The sequence below is a fragment of the Coloeus monedula genome (assembly GCF_965178545.1).
Source record: "Coloeus monedula genome assembly, chromosome: 8".
Classification (NCBI taxonomy): Eukaryota; Metazoa; Chordata; class Aves; order Passeriformes; family Corvidae; genus Coloeus; species Coloeus monedula.
In genome coordinates this window covers 24,248,755-24,266,843 of record NC_138788.1, presented here as the reverse complement: position 1 = coordinate 24,266,843, position 18,089 = coordinate 24,248,755, and the positions used below count along the sequence as shown (strand labels likewise).

At 39.4% G+C, this 18,089-nt stretch overlaps 1 protein-coding gene across 1 annotated transcript in view; it reads left to right on the top strand.

The window, feature by feature from the left end:
* The window catches only part of LOC309575415 (gamma-aminobutyric acid receptor subunit pi-like), a gene marked incomplete at both ends in the record, with an annotated part of 38,733 nt that extends 20,852 nt beyond the window's left edge, over positions 1 to 17,881 (top strand). Inside the window, 4 exons of the mRNA XM_082285830.1 lie at positions 683 to 820; positions 10,774 to 10,926; positions 11,801 to 11,994; positions 17,570 to 17,881. Coding sequence (XP_082141956.1) covers positions 683 to 820; positions 10,774 to 10,926; positions 11,801 to 11,994; positions 17,570 to 17,881 — 797 coding nt within the window. The remainder of the gene's footprint in view (positions 1 to 682; positions 821 to 10,773; positions 10,927 to 11,800; positions 11,995 to 17,569) is intronic.
* Between the last annotated feature and the right edge of the window lie 208 nt (positions 17,882 to 18,089).

Here is an 18,089-nt window from a genome sequence, read left to right as displayed (position 1 = left end):
GTGCAAAATACAGTTGCCTTCTGATAGATGATTCATCCAGCTCCTAATTACTACTTGAAGGTTAAGAGGAAACCTCCTGGGGCCCCTGAAGCATGCCATGCTGTTGAGCCTGCAGAAACATCAGCTTCTAAGCTGGTGTCCTTGGCAAGCATCTGAGCTCCTAAGCCAAAACCTTGTCCCAAGTGATCATTCAGGCTCAGGTCGGAGCACAGCACCAGTGAGCAGCAGCTCTGCTTCTCTCCTCATCCCTTCATCTCTATGGGAATGGGGACCAAATGCACTGCACCGAGAAACAGCATCTTGGGATGCAACTCATGGCACATTTCATGTGTAGTCAAAATGCTGGCAAGTGCTGTAATTCATAAAAGCTCTGTTTTCTTAGAGCCTGGTAGATTTTGCCTTTAGCATACCAGGTGGTACTAATCTATTTTATTAGTTGTCATCTGTACTGAAATAGAAGATATGGAAAGACCAGCTCCAGTAACGTGAGCTTTTAACTTACAAGACAGCATGTTCTTGGACATTTTGTCATGAACAAGCATTACAGTCTGCTGAAACCCATCATTGTTTATGTCTAATTGTACTTTCAGGCACAAAAATAAGAAATAGCTGAACCGTGTGCCCAACACAAATCAATTATTGTGTAAAATAAACACTTTCGTTGGCTTGTGTGTCACTACAGGGGGTTATAACATCAACGATGTCACATTTTACTGGACCAGAGGAAATGATTCAGTTCGAGGTTTGGACACACTCCAGCTGGCACAGTACACAGTAGAAGACCACTTTACCTCTGTATCTGAAGCTGTGTATGAGACAGGTAAAAACACCCTTTTAACACTTTCTAGGTGCAGTTTGGACTATGGCTTTGGAAACAGAGCAGCATCAGGGAACTGAGCACACTGCTTTCTGTTAGGATTACAGTTTTGATGTTCTAATAATTACATTCTTGAAGCCATAAATACTTTTCCAGATGTTACTAGCAGAGACCCAGCTAATGTAAAGACTGAGCATTTTCTTGGAGGCTACACATTATCTAAACAATTATAAACATTAAACTACTGCTCCTTCCACATAATGTCAGGGAGAGCTCTTGTGAAGGAAGAGGAGCATATAATTGGGTATTTAAATTGGACACAGACCGGGGACGTCAGGAAACCCAGCTCACATCAGCCATTCTTTATAAGTCATTCTGGCTTTATAAGGCACATCACAAGCCTCTATTCATCTGTGGAAATTCCAAGAATATGCTGGGTGCTTTAACAGCTGCAGGAAGTTGAGTTTCATGGCTACTGCTTGTAGGAGTTTCTGTGGCAGCCTCTGCCCAGCCTGGTGGGCAGCAGGGAGCAGAGTGCCCGACCTGAGGTTCCTCTGCCCAGGGAAGGGTCAGGAGTGTTTCCACAGACCTGCTCGTGTGCCGAGCTTAGGAAACTGCTGCAGAAAGTTTCCTCTAACTGCAGGACCTAACCTCAGGAAACAGTGTGCTCCTGTTTGTTTTCCAGAGATTTTGAAAGGGATTTCAGAGAGTTCAAGACCTGCCAAACCTTTATGTTGTTTCAGTTGCTCTTAGGTCCTTCCTTGCTGCTCTTTAGTGTGTACCTGGTTTCTCTTCTGCCCAAGTCAGCACACCCACTCAAGGGGTGATCTTTAAATCAAGACACACACATCCTTCAAAACTGCAGTTTCCCAGAGGATATGTTTCCAATTCTGAAACACAGAAATATAGTTTCTCTATTTCATTATCGGGTATTTCTGCTTTAATAACACAACACAGAGAAACTTATGATCTAATTTCTGATGGTAATTCAGGCTAAAAAAATTAAAGTTCTCTAAATGGATGTAAAAGTAGAAATTAAATACATACCAGCAAGCTCTAGGGTCACAAAGTTTCTTGCTACTTACATAAGTGACATCTGCTTGCCCTGCTCCTCTTTACAGCTTCTGGGTAAGCAGCATCAGGTTCAATCAAAGAAGAAAAATCCTTTACTGCTGTTCTGCCCAGAAGGATATTAGGACCTGTTCACCATACAGGAAAGTGGAAGAAGAACTTGGTTAATTCATATCACATTCTATCACAGAATCAGGACTTTAAAGACAAAAAAAATTTGGTTGTTTTGTTTGGTTTCTTTGTTTGTTTTGGTTGGTTTTTAGTTTTGTTTTACCTGAACAGACCAATTGCCAATTAGAGTTGAAGAGGCATGATCAGATGAACTGTACTCTTCTTCCAGTAAGTGATGCTGTCTTCCTCCCTTTGTGTTGGCAGGAATCATATGTGTGAAGTCAAAAGCCATTTTTTGTTTAAATTACACATTTTAACACATGCAACTTAATTCGATTAAAATTTCTCCCACCTGCTTGTTTCAGTTCTCCTGTTCAAGAAAGCCATGTTATCAAGTGCTGTGCAGTACTTCTAAAATTAAATCTCTTAATCCTCTTAATTTTCTACCGAGTCATTCTGAACTAGGTGCTATTTTCTACAGATTTTTTTGGAAAGCAGTGCCTACTGTAGGCCATATTAAAAGAGAAAACAACCAGATTATGGAGCTGTGTAATCAATTTTGAAATGAAAAACTATGCTTTGCATTTCCTCAGCACCATTAATAGATATGAGAGTATTTTATAAATAACAATTACATGATAAATAACAGCTATTTATAACCACTACAATTCAAAGGGCTAAAGCTGAAGTTATGAGAGAAGAGCTGTGTGTAATATTTCCTAACACAGCAAAAAAAGCAATCAGGGTTTGATACTCTGTGAACTTGAACAGGCAGTACAGCTGCTGTGAAATATTGTACAGCAGTGCAAAACCCAAGTTCACGTACAGTCACTGACAGAGCCAAATTTAAAATGCAGTCAGCAAAATTCCTGCATAAGTAACTTCAGTAAATTTAAGAAAAGGACACTGTGGATTAATCTTGTTTGTAGAACAGCATGTATCACATAATAGTAATCACATTATTGTAATCACATAATAGTAAGTCACTTTGAATAATGTTAGCTAGACTGCTGGCTAGGGTTTGGTGTTGATTTTGTTTTGGTACAGAACAATTTCATTTTGGACATGGGTAATTTAATTGTGAGAACCATTCCCTACATGTCTTTAACTATAGTCCTCATTCTTCATACACTGATAAACTCTTGGACACCCAAACCATGTTATCTGCATCCGTGGCTGCTGGGTTTTTATTTTAGCTGTCCAGCCAACACCACCTGCATTCTCAGAGTAATCAATACTAATAGAAAAAGCTTGCTTTTCTTACTGGAAAAATATAAAAGCAATGAAGGACTGTTACTGTGTAGCTTTTTGTATAAATAATCATAGCAATAAGGCTGGAATACTCTTTAAAAATTCATTTAATCTATTCTCATGTCACAAGGCAAGGTCATCTGTATCTGCAGCCTACTTCCTGACAGATGTTTCTAGGAGTAAGTCAGACAAACCTCCAAAGTGTCTGCTTCACAGCCTTCCTAGATGATTTTTTTTCCTGGTTTTTATTATATGCATATTTTCCTCATGTCTAATCTTGATCTCCCTTGCTGCATTTCAAACCCATTATGTGGATATTGAAGAAAAATGTCCTGCTATTTTTCAGCAGTCTTTTCACAGTTTCAAGACTGTTTTATCTTTTCTTAGACCAACAATATTCCTCTTTTTAAATTCATATAAGCAATTTTCTAGATATACTGTCTTTGCTATTGTTTTCCCATTGAATTATCATCTCTTTGCTGATGAGCAGCACCCTAAAATGGGTACCCTGTTGCCATTAGATATCCCCTGAGGATGGAAGGGGTTACTTAATGTGTTCCATGAAATCTGTTCCTCTTTATCCATTCTAGGCTGATATTTGTCTTTCTTGCAGAAAATCATCATGCATTTTTGCCCGTCTTCAGCTAGTGATTCCTCCAAGTTCTCTGACTCCTTTATTGCCCTGTAACCACATATTCCCTGAGCTCTGGGAGCTGGTGATTCCTATCTGTGTGCAGGACCTCGTACTGGTTGAATTCCATTGTTTTACTTGGGTTAGGATAGTTGGTGAGATATTTTTGAACTCTAATCCTGTTCTCCAACATGCTAACATAACTCCACTCCTAACACACTCTTGCTATGTCATCATGTTAAGGAGCAGTTGTGAGCACAGAACAGACCCCATGTGTTCCCACTTGATAAATGCTTCTACTTTCACAGCAAGCAAAAGCTAATTAATCTCAATTTCTATTTTTAGTTGGAGAAAGAAGCAAAAATGTAATTTCAAACTTCGTGCTAATTGGCTGTTGATAGCTTTTTTTACAGCATCTTTCCTTAAGTCTTGCTCTCACTCCTCAGCCCTCCTGTCAAGTCCTCGGCAGCAGCAGGAATGAAGAGGCTCATCTTGCTCAGGTCTAATCTAATGCTGAGTCTTCAGCCCAGAAGGCAGGGAGAGACATGTCAGGCAGGCAGGGCTCTCAGTGCACATCCCCACTTTAAAAATTTCAAGTCAACAAATTGGCATATTCAAATGGTATTATTTTGGCAGAACAGAAGGAAAGAACAGACAGAAGCATAAGTTAAGTCTCTACTCCTTGATGCATAAAGACAAGATATTTGCTCTGTTAAAAAGACTGCAAAGGGAGCTGGCTGCTGTTCTTGTCTGCAGTCACTGCCAGGGTTGTCATGTCTGTCTCAAATCCTGCTTTAGCCTCCTTGGGCTAGAGGCCTGTCAGCCCTTGTGTGGCTGTGCAGTGCTGGGGCTCTGTGGTTCCCTGGCCACTGCAGGTTATCAGCTTCTCAGGGGGGATGTCACAGCTGAGCCAGTGAGGAGTTGTTCTCATTTATAATTATTGGTCTGAAATCAAAATGTATACAAACTGTACATAGATTACATAAAGTTTGTGTTAAGAGTGCATGTTCATCAGTTACAGTCTCTCTCTAAATAGAAGCACTGCCTTGCTTTGTCCTACAGGGTCGGTCATCTGCAATTTCCCAAGGTTCAGGAGATTATTTAGTTAATCATCAAGTTTTTCTAGGTTTTTCAGTACCTCTTCTCTTCAGGTATGGCACACTGAATAACTTTCCCTGTTCCTTTTATCAGTTCTTTTATAGTCTGCAATTGCTCTCCAATTGTTGTTTCTGAGAACATATTTTTTGCCATACAGGGCTCACAAAGAATCCCAGAACTGTATTCAGTAATAATCTTACCTGGTGAGTCTTCAGTCAGCCTCACCTAAGATTCAAACAATTACCTGTGGATATCTGTCTGCTACCATGTTATGTTCAATTTACCTGTCTGAGCTCGTAGCATCCCTCTGAGTTGATGCTGAAAAGTTTCCATCATGAGTTGTTTCTGAGATACTTCTGCAATGTAGAACATTTTAGAAAGAAAACAATTTCGGAAATTTTGAAATAATTACAGTAACATAAGCCTATATGGAAATGCAATGAGTGGAAAGAATATCAAGGATATTAGGAAGCAATCTTTATTAACTCCTTTGAAGTTTTTTATAAGCATAGACATAAATACACCTGAACACTTGGAAAACTTTCTGTGGCATAATTTTTTTCTGTTTGTTTTGTTTGGGGGAGGTTTTTTGTTCATTTTTAATTTGTTTTTGGGGTTTTTTTTTGTTTGTTTGGTTTTTTTTTTTTTGCTTGGTTGGTTTTTTTAGTAGGTAAGCTAAGTGGATAAATATATGTGCACACATGCACTACACGAAAGGGTTTGTTTCATTCTTAAGAAATCTGAATTTCACGTTTATTTTTTGTGAAGCATTTCCATGAAGATGAAACACATGTTGAGAAGCCTGGCCTGAGCTTTCATTTCCTTTAGTTCACCTCTGAAAAGCAAGTAAGAAAAGAGGTAGTTTATAAGATCTAGACAGAAGGACAGAAGACTGTTTTTTCTCTGAGGGAGGGACAAAGGAGCTGTAATAACATATTAGCAATATATATTGGCATCCTTAGCATCCTGCAACAGTTGGAGAATTGCACAACTTACTTATTGTGTAAAAGTGGGGACATACTGATTTCTCACTGCCTATGTTTGTTATAACCAAGCAATAAAAAAATTTTATACTGAAAACTGTATTTTCAGTGTATAGTTAAACCAGTAAAATCTATTTTAGGCTCTCCTATCCTCTGCCCTTAAAAGACACAAGAAGAGAAGAAAATGATGCATTGGTAGAGTTACACTGACGTGCTTGTGTGAGTTGTACATCACACATTTTAGCAGACACCCAAGGGGTCAGCATAAATAATTCATGAGAGAGAAAAGGATGCTCTTTGTGCCTGGCTGCACACCCCTGTGCAGGACACCAAAGTGCTTCTTACATAAAGAGTGATGTGGAGCAGTCTTTTACTGGAGTAGAGTTCAGCAGAAATGGTTGTGGGGAAGATGGTCCCATCCCAAAACACCTGGAGTGGAAATTAGGAACTGCTGACAGTATTTACAGAGAATTAGTCCTTCCTTAGGTGCCTCTGCTGGGACCATTCACTGGCCAGAGATGCTGCAGGAAAGCAGAGATGCAGCATTCTGCCACCAGCTGGAAACAGATGCTATAGAAAAATGGGATAATCAGAAAATGAATGACCTAGGGTGAAAAGGAAGCTTATTTAGGCATATCTATTTCTCAAGAAGTGCAGCAATAGTCATTGCTGATAGAATCACCAGTGGCAAGTCTATACGAAGTGTTTGAAAATCAGAACTGTAAATTGGAATATTATTTTAAAAGTCAAACTTCAATGGCAGGTTATAAAATGAGATAAACTAGTTTTTATTGGCTTCAGAAAGATCTGACAGACCTAGACCTAGACCTGCTCAGCTACTGAGAAAGAGCCTGTGCTGGTATAATTTTTATGGCACTGTAATAAAAGTGGTCAGCTGGACATTTTTCTACTTTTTAGGGTACTTAGCAGTAGAGAGGGTTACAGTAGGTATGGAGACAGTCATCTGCTCTCTGGGCTTGTTCTTCATCTACAAGGTAGAGCTACTGTCTGTACTTCTGCCCTCTGGTAAATTCTATAAAGCCCAAATTACTCAGCTTAATGTTCCTTTGCTGTGCAGTTAGTTAAGTAGAATACCTCACCTCTCTATTTTGGCGTGTTTAGACTGTATATATTGACAGTCATTTAAGTTCAGGTTCATCTGAGAAACTGTTACACAGAGTAATTCAATACTTTGGTAAGTGCTAATGCTGTGCTTTTGCTGCAGTTAGCTATCTGCACAGAAATTATTTCCATCACATTAGCAAATTTAAATCAGAGTAGTCTCACACTGAGGTAACACTCATCATGGGCCAGAAACTTGAATGAAGAAATATACATTCATTTAAATGCAAGTGTTTTGTTGTCAAGCAAGGAGCAAACTTGACAGTTTTGAGGAGTTAATTTGAGCTGTACTTGAGTTAACCCTAGTAAAGTCAGGACTAGGAGTACATGAACCTGTTTCAATTTTGATCTGGCTGATAGCACCATGGTCTCAGATGTGCCAGTCAAAGGCATTGAGATCCAGCATTACCCTGTCTTATGCAGCTCACGCAACAGGAGCAGCAAATCTGTTCATTTTACAGATGATAACTTTTGGTACATGTGTGGTGTAGATAAAAAAGGGACTGCAATATTTCCCTATCTTCATTTTATCCCATTGCTCATTCCTTTAGCATGATAAGTATGCACTGAAGACTTTTTCTCGACTACTGCTTCTTTCAGTTTATTACAGGAGGAGCTCTGATGAATTCTATATATAGGTTGCTTCAAAATTTCCATTATAAAAGCTCTTCTGAACTCTTTAGAGAAATGCTGACACTATTATTATCATGTCCATGATGTGTCTTTTGATTCTGGCAAGAAGAAAGCCTTAAGGTTAGAAAAATGCCTCCTTGTTGTTCCCCAAAAAGCCACTCAGCTATAAGCCGTTACATCTCTATTTCTCTTTGTTCACAATACTTCAGAAATTTCTGGCATCAGAAAAAATAACAACACCAGAATATTCAAAGGATTTTTCTACGCTTGGAAATTGAAGCAAAGTGGCAAACTGTGGTTTTAAGTTTGGTATTTTGAGCTAACTTCCCATGTACACACTTGACTTTTATACTGAGGTAAATAGAGATACAGTTGTAGGGCACTAACAAGGAGAGGGTGTTATTGCATGGCTGTTTGGCTGTTTTAGAGTTTTCCTTCTAACAGCTGGTTCTTCTGAGGCTGAACCGCAGGAAATCGCAGTGCCTGTGGCACTCTGCAGGAAGGGAGTTCTGGTCTCTTCACTCCCCTTTGCTGGGTATGTGGCTACACATGCTTCCCTATGGTCAGCACAAAAGCACAACACAAACAGCTTTTGTGGAGTATCTGTTTCTCTTTCCCTAAGCATGTTGCTGTTGTCTGCAGGGATGCCGTGAAGAACGACACAGAACCCAAGTCCAGGGTAAAATGGGATTATTTAATTAATTAAAAACTCCTTTATATAACTTGATTTGCAAGAATGGCTAAGGCTATTGGTCACTTGACCATTCACCTCTCAGATTGATTGGCTGAATGCTACGACACCCATTCAAAATACTATTCTCAGTGAACCAAAACAACATCCACAGTATTTCCACAACAACCTGCACCTGCAAAGTAGTTTACCAAACAGCAAACCATTTCTCAGCTAGTTTGTGTGAGAACGGAGATTTTCACAGGGGGCCGTGAAAAACTGGAAAATTTTCACTGCTAGCCTTTCTCAGCATCCATATAAACATGCTTTGTGCTGTAGCTTTTTGTTGTACAGACTCAGTGCTTTTCCATAGCACTGTGCTCATTTCAGAGCATGGGTGAGTGCAGGCAGAGGCAGTAAGGTTGCACAGTCATCTGTAAGTTTTTCACTCCCTAACTTTTGAGTGCTTTACTTTGGTCTGCCTACACTTAAAATCAGTTTTGGTGAGCAAAATGACATTCATTGAAACAACTATATTGGTAAAAGTCACAGCCTTGGCAGAGGTACACAGGTGTAAGGTCCCTCTTTTCACATAAAAGTGATGATAATGGTGTAAAACATCTTTGTACTTCTTGCCTCATGGAGCTAGTTTAAGTGCAATGTTGGTACCCTTTCTTTCAGTCAGACACTTGATGATCTCAATATACTGAACTTACAGAGAGTTCACAAAGGACCCTAAATACAGTGTATTTTTACTTTTGGAAGGAGAAAGAACTGACTATGAGAGGACTATTTGGTTCAGTGGGGAAGAGATGGTCAAAGTGGCAGAAAACTGAAAACAAGTTAATATTAGAAATTAGGCATTAATTCTTAGCAAACAGAATTATTTACTGAGAGAAATGGTGGATGCTGTATGTCTGGATATCCTCAGACTAAGCCTTCATGTCTGTGTGAAAGGTGGGCTCTATTCCAGCCAAAATGATTGAGTTCAAAGCAAGGGATAATTAAGGAAATTTAGAGGCTTGTGATTAGGGTCAGACTACATAATCTTGCAATTCTTTCTGGTTTTACAAATCCTTTTATTGTTCTCTTGATGCAGTGTATAAAATGTTTTTAAAAATGGCAATTTAGCCATACATTTTCTCATCTGGGAGCAATAAGACATTTCTTGGCATCCATTGCTTGTACTTGAAGGTTTTAAAAGTGCTCCTCTTTGTGTCTCACAGCACACCTGAAGGATGCACAAATAGCCTGTCTGTGCCTATATTGTTGTTGCTAAAGTGAATTCACTGTTCTGTAGTTCTGCCCTGACTCGCAGCAAACAGCATTGGAAGCAAACATTGGTGCCAGAGAACAGGTTTTGTACTAAAAAAGCTGAAGCCAGAGCTGTCTCAACACAGAGCATTAGTCTCTCACTGATATTTCACTGGCATGCAAATGTTGTTAAAATGATTTCATAAAAACTTAAGAACACTTAATTTGGAACCTGGAACTTCAGTACAAGAAGTCTTTTCTGCCCATTTAAAAAGCAATATTTTGCTTTCCTGTAATGCATTGAACTGGTAACAATTTCAGATCCTGTGCTTCAACTCAGCCAAATTTTGCTCAGTTGAACTGGATAACAAATTCAGGCTTTGCTTACAAGTATGCTCTCCCCTCATGAAACACAATTCTGTATTTGACTCTGAGATCCCAAAAGTTTATCTTCTGGAAATCACTCACTTAGAAGCAAACCATTTGTGCCACAACAGTGAGACTTCTCAGAGCAACACAAACAGAGTAGTGCACTAATACGAAGGAAAAACAGATAGGGAGGATGCAAAGATACTGCTTGGTTTTAAGTGGAATATAAGAGGTAGGTCAGCAATATCAGAGCAGGTAGCTTCAATCCACATCTTGAGCAATAGTAAATGAAAAGAAAAGCAAAATAAACTGGATATGTGAGATAGTTGAAAGTAAGAACCCATGCCAACTTCATGAAATGACAATCCTTACTACCCTAGTTCATGTAGTAGCTCATTCATTGCTATGAATAACGACAGCTGAATCCATATGTGATTTCAAATTTCCTTGCCTAGTGTTGTATAATGAAACATGCTCTTCATGCATTGATGGATTTATTTTTTCCTTCACTAATCCTAATTTAATTTCCAATTCAAGGTGCCTTTAATAAAACTCTGGATATGGTGACTGAGTGTTACATATTGGATTGTTTGCTTCAGTTCAGAGTCTTCAATCTGAATTTTTCAGTGCTGTGTTTAATTTTTACAAGCTTGTTTGTTAAGCTTCTACTGCATTGTAGTGCACAAAATTAATACAGGTTATTTCAACGATCTTTTCATGAATTGCACCTTCACAATGTTTTTTCCCCCTGCTTCTTCCACAGGACATTACCCAAAACTTGTGTTTCACTTTGAACTCAAGAGAAACATCTTGTATTTCATATTAGAGACATATGTACCATCAATCCTACTGGTTGTGCTCTCCTGGGTGTCGTTTTGGATAAGCCAGTCATCAGTTCCAGCCAGAATCTGCATAGGTGAGAAGAATAAACCAACCCAAACCAAGAGTTGAATCATTAAGATGCCTTCTTTATTGTATGTACTTGGCATCCATTTCCTGAAGTTGCAAACACTTCTTATTTTTATGGAATTACTTTTTGGATTTGCCATATTCAGCACACCACATGGATTCCCCTCAAAGCCTTGCTATTCTTTAACTAAGAAAAATGCCTTTGGCAGCCACAGGAAGGAGACTTATAGGCAGGGGAGGCTGCTGAAAGCAAAGCAAAAAACTGTAATTTTGGAAATAATTTAAACATATTCAAATACACAGCATGCACAGACAGAATTGTGAGGCTTTTGTGAGGTCTAATGATACATACTAATTAACACATGAATAATAAGAGAATTATAAGAGATTAAATATAATTAATTTCAAATAAAGGATATTCTGAGAGGGAAAGAATGCAAATCAGGTTTGATCATGCTGCAGGTGGGATGGAAAAAACACTCCTACAGAATAGGGAATAAAGAAGGATTTCACATTGAATGAGGCCAGTGGGCAACTACACTGAGCAAAGTGATATCTGGGTATTTTAAAGGGAGCTTTTGCATAGATTTGCAATAATAATGTGTTAATCATAAATATATATTCCATGACACCAAAATCTCTCTCATTTTAATTTTCAGTCTTCTCAGCTTTGCTAACATTTTCCATTACTGTATTTAAGCATTTAACTTTAGAATCACAAGTTTGTTTGAAAGTCTTTTTTCTAAAACATGACCCGTTAAATGCTATGGCATCCTAGAAGTTTCAGGTTCAGGGCAAACTCTCCTGCAGTAGGGCCCTTGGAGTAGAGGCCCTCATTGCCATCTGTGTTATAGTAGAACATGTATTTTTGCATTCCACAGGTGTCACCACAGTCCTTACGATGACAACACTGATGATGGGAGCCAGGACTTCACTCCCAAACGCTAATTGCTTTATCAAGGCAATAGATGTATACCTTGGTATCTGCTTCAGCTTCATCTTTGGAGCACTGTTAGAGTATGCTGTGACTCATTTCTGCACTCTGCATCAACTCAGCTCGAAGGAAATTCCAAAGGTATTTTAATTATTTGGCTGTTGTCCTACAAACTGGATTTAAATTATACCTGCTAAAAAGAATGAATTCTCTTAGCACTAATGGTAGATGTATTTAAGGAAGTTTCTTTTTTAGAATTAGGACAGGGAAACATAATAATCTTGAGAAAAAAAAAGTTTGTATACCTGGAGCTTATTTGGAAGAGATCAAACAAACCGAAGCCCCCTTCCTTCTCTCTTTTGGCATGGACTTTATGGCCATTTATCAATGTGCTGGATGTATCACAGAAATCACAGGCACTTCTTGTCTCCCAGGCAATGGCACATACTCACACAGTTCAAAAATTAGGCTGAGCTTGGTGACTTGATCCTATTGCGACATGGAAAAAAAAAAGAAAAGAATTGATCACATTCCATTTATGAAACCTGCACATGCATGGAACATGAGCCAGGCTCCTGGCAGACGGCTTCATGTGCTGGGTGTATCAGGTCCCTGTAGCCTTCTGCTCACGCCTTCTCTTTCAACAGCTGCACCTGAAGTCAGACTGGGATCCATTTTCCCTTCTGCTTCATTATTATAGCAGCCCTTTTTGTGGCTCTAAAGAGTTTCTCACACCTCTGAAATACTGTGAAATATACTTAAAATAAAAATGGATGGAATCGACATAGGTATTTTTGAGTCTGGTGGTTGCTGAATTGATCAGGACAGGTTTATGAAGAAGTTTTGTCACATATTCCATCTCCAGTGTATAGCAGTGCTTTCATAAGCAAGAAAAAAGAACTCACAAGGAAGCTGGAAAATGATTGTCTTGCAGCTTTTAATTACAGAACTGAATCTAATATGCATGATAGAAAAGAAAATTTTAAGCAGCCTATGAAATTTCTGGATTAATAGAAAAAAGTAAAACATGGAAAATGAGAATAACAGGAAGAAAAAAAAAAGGCAGAAAGAAGTTTGGTTGAGTGCTGTAGGGATAAATGTGCAGAAGAAGAAAGATTGTTAACTGTTTAAGCCAAATTAGAACAGAGTATCACAAATGCCTAAGCAAAGCTCCTCAATAGACCCAAGAAACAGGATACTGAGCTCAAGAGGAGGAGCTTCAAAACCTTTTGAAGATCAGGCAATATGGGGCGGGGGGGGGGGGGGGGGGTGTTTATGTCTAGACAGTTCATCAATTAATACAAGATTTTGGCTGTTTGGAGGAAAGATAGGTCCTGTAAATACACAGGAATATGTTAAAAGATGTTGTTGGGTCTAGGTGTGTGAGGAAAGACTGCAAAATGGACACAAAGCTGAACCACCCAGTGGGTTTTATGAGATAACATCTGTCAGGGGATTGTCTGCAAATGGGCAAACACTCATTTCGAATGAGGATTTGAGTGGAAAGCCTGGAAGTAATTTTTGTTGGCAAGGGAATGTCAGTGACAATTCCCTGTGAGCATATCCATCTTGTGAAGTAAGTGGTTGTCATTTTGCTCATAGAGTAGGAAAAAAAAGCTTGGAGGTTTGGGTAAGGAAGTAGAGTGTTTCAGTGCTTGGATGATTAAGCATCTTTGTGTCTGTGAAGGGCACTTATTCTGTCCTTGCCTTCACCTGCCTGTGTCAGATTCCCTTTCTTCTGGAGCATGTACTAGTGCTTGCAGATGGGGTGGACATGGGAACTTTTAGACTTCAAATATGTGCATGGAAGTGAGGTACAGCCGTAAAATGAGAAAGAAAAGTTTTGTGATGAACTTAATGACCAAAAGGAATAGTCTTTCGCTTCAGGCATGATTTCTGCCTTCTCCTGGGCATCAGGAGTGAGCAAGCAAGACAAACTCACTTCTTGCCCACACAAAGATAGAGGGATATAAGGGAAGGAACAGTTGTTTAGTCCGGTATCATCTTGATACTCTGTAGAATAAGGAAAATGCCTGTCATGTCCTTTTCCTACTGTAGCCAAGGGCAAGCACCATTTACTGAGCAGGGTGTCATGGAGAGTACATCTGACTTGTACTTCTCATTTCTCATTGTAAAAACAAAAACATCACAAGGACAAAAGTACCAGCTAAAATCTCATGCCACTGTCTAGCAGGTACTTAGCAATTTATGTGCAAGTATCGTCACTCTGAATGTGTTGTCCTCATTATCGTATCCTCTTGTGGACACAGGTTAATTGGAAATCTCACTTCCCAGTTTGTTATTCCCATATGTGAGCTGATAGAAAATTCGCACTCAGAATTATGTAAATAAACGTAGGAGGTGAAATGGAAATGTCACCCTCTCTCTTGTATAGGAATTAGTTGTACTCGCTTTCTGCTTTGCTCTTTAACAAAGTTGGGCACCAGCATATCAAACCCTTCTGAAGCCCCTGAGATCTCCAGTTTAGAACACAAACAGGTGAAAGAGCTCATCACATCCGTGCTTTTGCAATGTGTCACATCATGTGAAACAGGACCCATGGAGACAGCTTCAAAACTAATGGCAAAGGCAGAGGAACCACCTGCTGCAAGGAAAGTCAGGCAGAATGTGCCATTCACATCAGCTCCAGAGCCACAAGCTGCTTAAAAGGAGAGGTTGCCTCTACTGAGTTTCTTCTCTTTTGTACAAAGACAATAATTGTGCCCTCTTATAAAGCAGAGAAATCTTCCTTGGGCTTCCTCTGTCTTTTACCTAAACCTCCACCTGTAAGGCAGGACGGAGAACAGTTTGAAAACTGAAAATAATTTTGCAGGTGTGGTGTTCAGCCTCTGTGGTATTTCTGTGCATGCTTCATGCAGTCTTTATGAGCACCACATAAGCTCCAGGTGTGCAACACTAGGTTGAAATATTTTTAAACTTGAGCAGCTTTCTTATCCAGTAAAAGTGACAACTTTTCTCAATTCTGCTGGCTCTTGGATGTCAGCAAATACTTCACTTAGTATAAGCAGCAGCCACAGTAGCAGGTGCCATATACAGTGCTTTTTGTGTGATGTACAGCACCTTTCCTGGATGGTACTGATTTGGTATCCAAACTGAGCCCTTTGTGCCAGCTGCCATTTCCTCTTTGACAGCTGGCATCCCGAAAAAACTTAGTATGACATTTAAAATTGGAGTCAGAGCTGAACATTCAAAACACAATTTCTTTTTTTGATATAATGTAAACCAGCTTAGTCTTTCCTCATGCTCAGTTCTCCATAACAATCTGGAAAAGTCCCTTGATAAACCCACCCTATAAGACTGCAGTTTTTTTATAAACTAGAAGGTATGGTTCTCTTCTAGACTAGCTCTCTCCTTTCTCCTTTTCAAGCAGTGTGATACAGCACTTTTGTAAGTGTTTTGCAAGAGCCCTGCCTTGTTGCACTGCAAACAGAATCCTGTACATATGCACCGCTTACGGTATTTTCTGCTTAAGTAAGAGCTGCCCCTCAGGGAGCTGAAAGGAGTCAAGAACAGCCTAATAACACATCAGCCTTCTGGGAACCGCTCACATGCAGTTGTGAGGAAGGAAAAATGGCACGTACACAATGTCCTTTCATGCTCTGAAATAAAACTAATTCTGAACAACTTGTAGCCAGCCCTACCTGAGAGAAAAATAGACTCTTATAGTGAGCAATGCCCCAAATCCTGATGGTTTTGAAGTACAGATGTTTCTCTGCTCCCCCTCCCCCCTATCCCCCCTTCTGAAAAATGAAAGGAGGGGAAAAAAGTCAGGACTCTTCTATCAGGTTCCTTTATTTTATTTACTTTCGAAGTGCAGAGTGCATTCATTAGGCTGTTGCTCTGGTGCCTCATTTCGAGTGCCAGGGTCTGCTGACAAAGGCTCCTCTGCCATCCCCAGAAGTCCCCTCAGCTGCCTGAACTTTTTGAAGCAGAAGAGAGATATTTATAACAGAGTCAGGCCCCAAGTTAAAACTCGAGGTTTGAATTTTAGTACTACCCTGGGGATTATTTAAAGTTTAGACTGAAGTTTTATGGATTGATTGTCTTAATGCTTTATAGGCAGATTTTTTCCCAGCCTTTTGCACAGAGGTGTGGGAGACCAGGTGGAGGATGACAAGGTTTTTTGGTCAGTGTATTTTTAGGATAATATGTTGTGTTGAGCTACATTTATCTCTGTCAAATAAAATATCCCAGATTTTTTTTTTTTTTTGATTGAAAGGGGAAAGCTGTAATAATCCCTTTTCTAGCTCCATTTGTTCTGCTTCACTGATTCACAGCAGTTTGAGGACATTGTCCAGACTCCACTTTAATTTTCAAGAGTGTCAATAATTTTAGATGAAGGAAGACTCAAGGCTCGTGCTGTACACATGTATCCTGGGCAGAGGAGCAATTCTGTACCAGCATGGAGATCACTTAGGTGACTTAATGAGCTTTCTTTGACTTTAATAGCTGGGATATTTCTAAATGAGCTTTTTGTCTGGCTGCACATAAGGATGTACATCTTAACCTTTCAAAAGCTTGTCCTTGTGGAAACTGTTTCTCCTAATGATGCAAATGGAAAAAAGCAAGTTGGTCAGAAGAAAGTAATTCTGCATTCTACATTTCACAAATAATTTTTTTAGACTTGTCTTACATTTATGCCACCTACTGATTTGGGAGGTAATAAAATCATCAGGAGAAAATTAAAATTATATGTATGCCTACCTGAATTAAAATGACCCCTCATCCAAGTACGCATAATAAGGTTTAGTTCAGATACAAAATTGGAGCCAATCTCTGTAGCTTGTTTCTGCTGGTGTCTCTGCAATATCCCAAACCAAGCCAAATACCCCAGAAGTTCCAAGGAAGTTTTAGAGCTGAAGCTGCAACTGATGTCTAATCCTGTGTCCTCTGAGTCAGGAACAGAAAACCCGCTGACTTCAAAGGGTGAAGATTTCATACATGAACTTTATGGCTCTGAGCCATTTCTAATCAAAGAAACAAAACCCACCAGAAGGCTTATACAACATTCTCCAAAGACCTGTCTTGATGCAGTGAAGCACATAAAAATATTCTTAACCCTAGCATAACTTTGAACTTAAAGCAGGGGTTTCAGGACTTGACAGAAAATATCACAAGCTATTTAGTATTAAATCAGCTGTGGGTGGGGCTTGTCCCTCTTTATTTTTAAAGTAACTTGATTTTCATCACAAAGCACCAGAATAAAGTAGCCAGTTGCGCACAAGGAGAGTGTCTTGTATGCTGGGGTGCTTGATTTGGGGTGCAATCAGCTCAACTGGCTGGTCTGGCAGCTCCCCCACCTTCTCCATCTCCAGGCTGGGGCTTTGCTTTCACACTTTCTGGTCACTAACTTTTGCCAGTATTTGCCCCAAGCAGAAGACAGTTTACTGTTGTGCATATCAGGGATTTGCTGCTATCTTAGGTAAAGTTCCTTGTCCTTATTTACAACAAATCCAAATTTACTTGCGAGTCCTTCAAAAGCTTTTGCTGTATGGTGTTGCTTAAGCCAATGTTTTCCCCATAAATGGAGGTTTTGAAAGCTGAAAGGAGCTGTCTGGTGCATGTACGTGCTTGTCCTTGAAGCTGAGGAGTGAGATTGAGGAGGAGTCATAAGAAAAATCCCATTTGCTGCAGCTCTAAAGTAAACAGGTGATGAAACATGCACTTAAGTACCTGCTGTTTTGTTCCCTATCAGATTGTTGATGATGATGCTGAAGAAGAGAAGAATGGAGTCCTGGCAGCAGTGACAAACAGTTGCAGTGCCCCTGATAATACGAACAAGACCAATTCAAACAAAAGCAGACAAACCAGCACTGACAGACAAAGGGAGAGAAGTCAACACAGTGTGTGTAGTTCAGCAATGTCAGTAATGAAAAGACTTTTCTGTATCTTTGATTGCTTCCATGTTAAAAATCCTTACCACATAGACAACTATGCCAGATTCTCTTTCCCGTTATCATTCATCATAATTAATGTACTTTATTGGGTGTATTATTTGTATTTATAAATAGTTTATTTTGTAAAACTGGTTTAAAGTTTAGAAAGTGGACATGGGAGGGCAAGTTGCAGAAAAATGGAGAAGTTACATTTGGATAAAGGGATATGAAAGGACATGCCATCTTTTCAAGTGTGTTTGAAAATTTTGTTAAGTCACTATTCTGCTTTTAAATGTCTGTCATCCAAAACTGGCTTCCTATTAGCATGCATGTCCTATA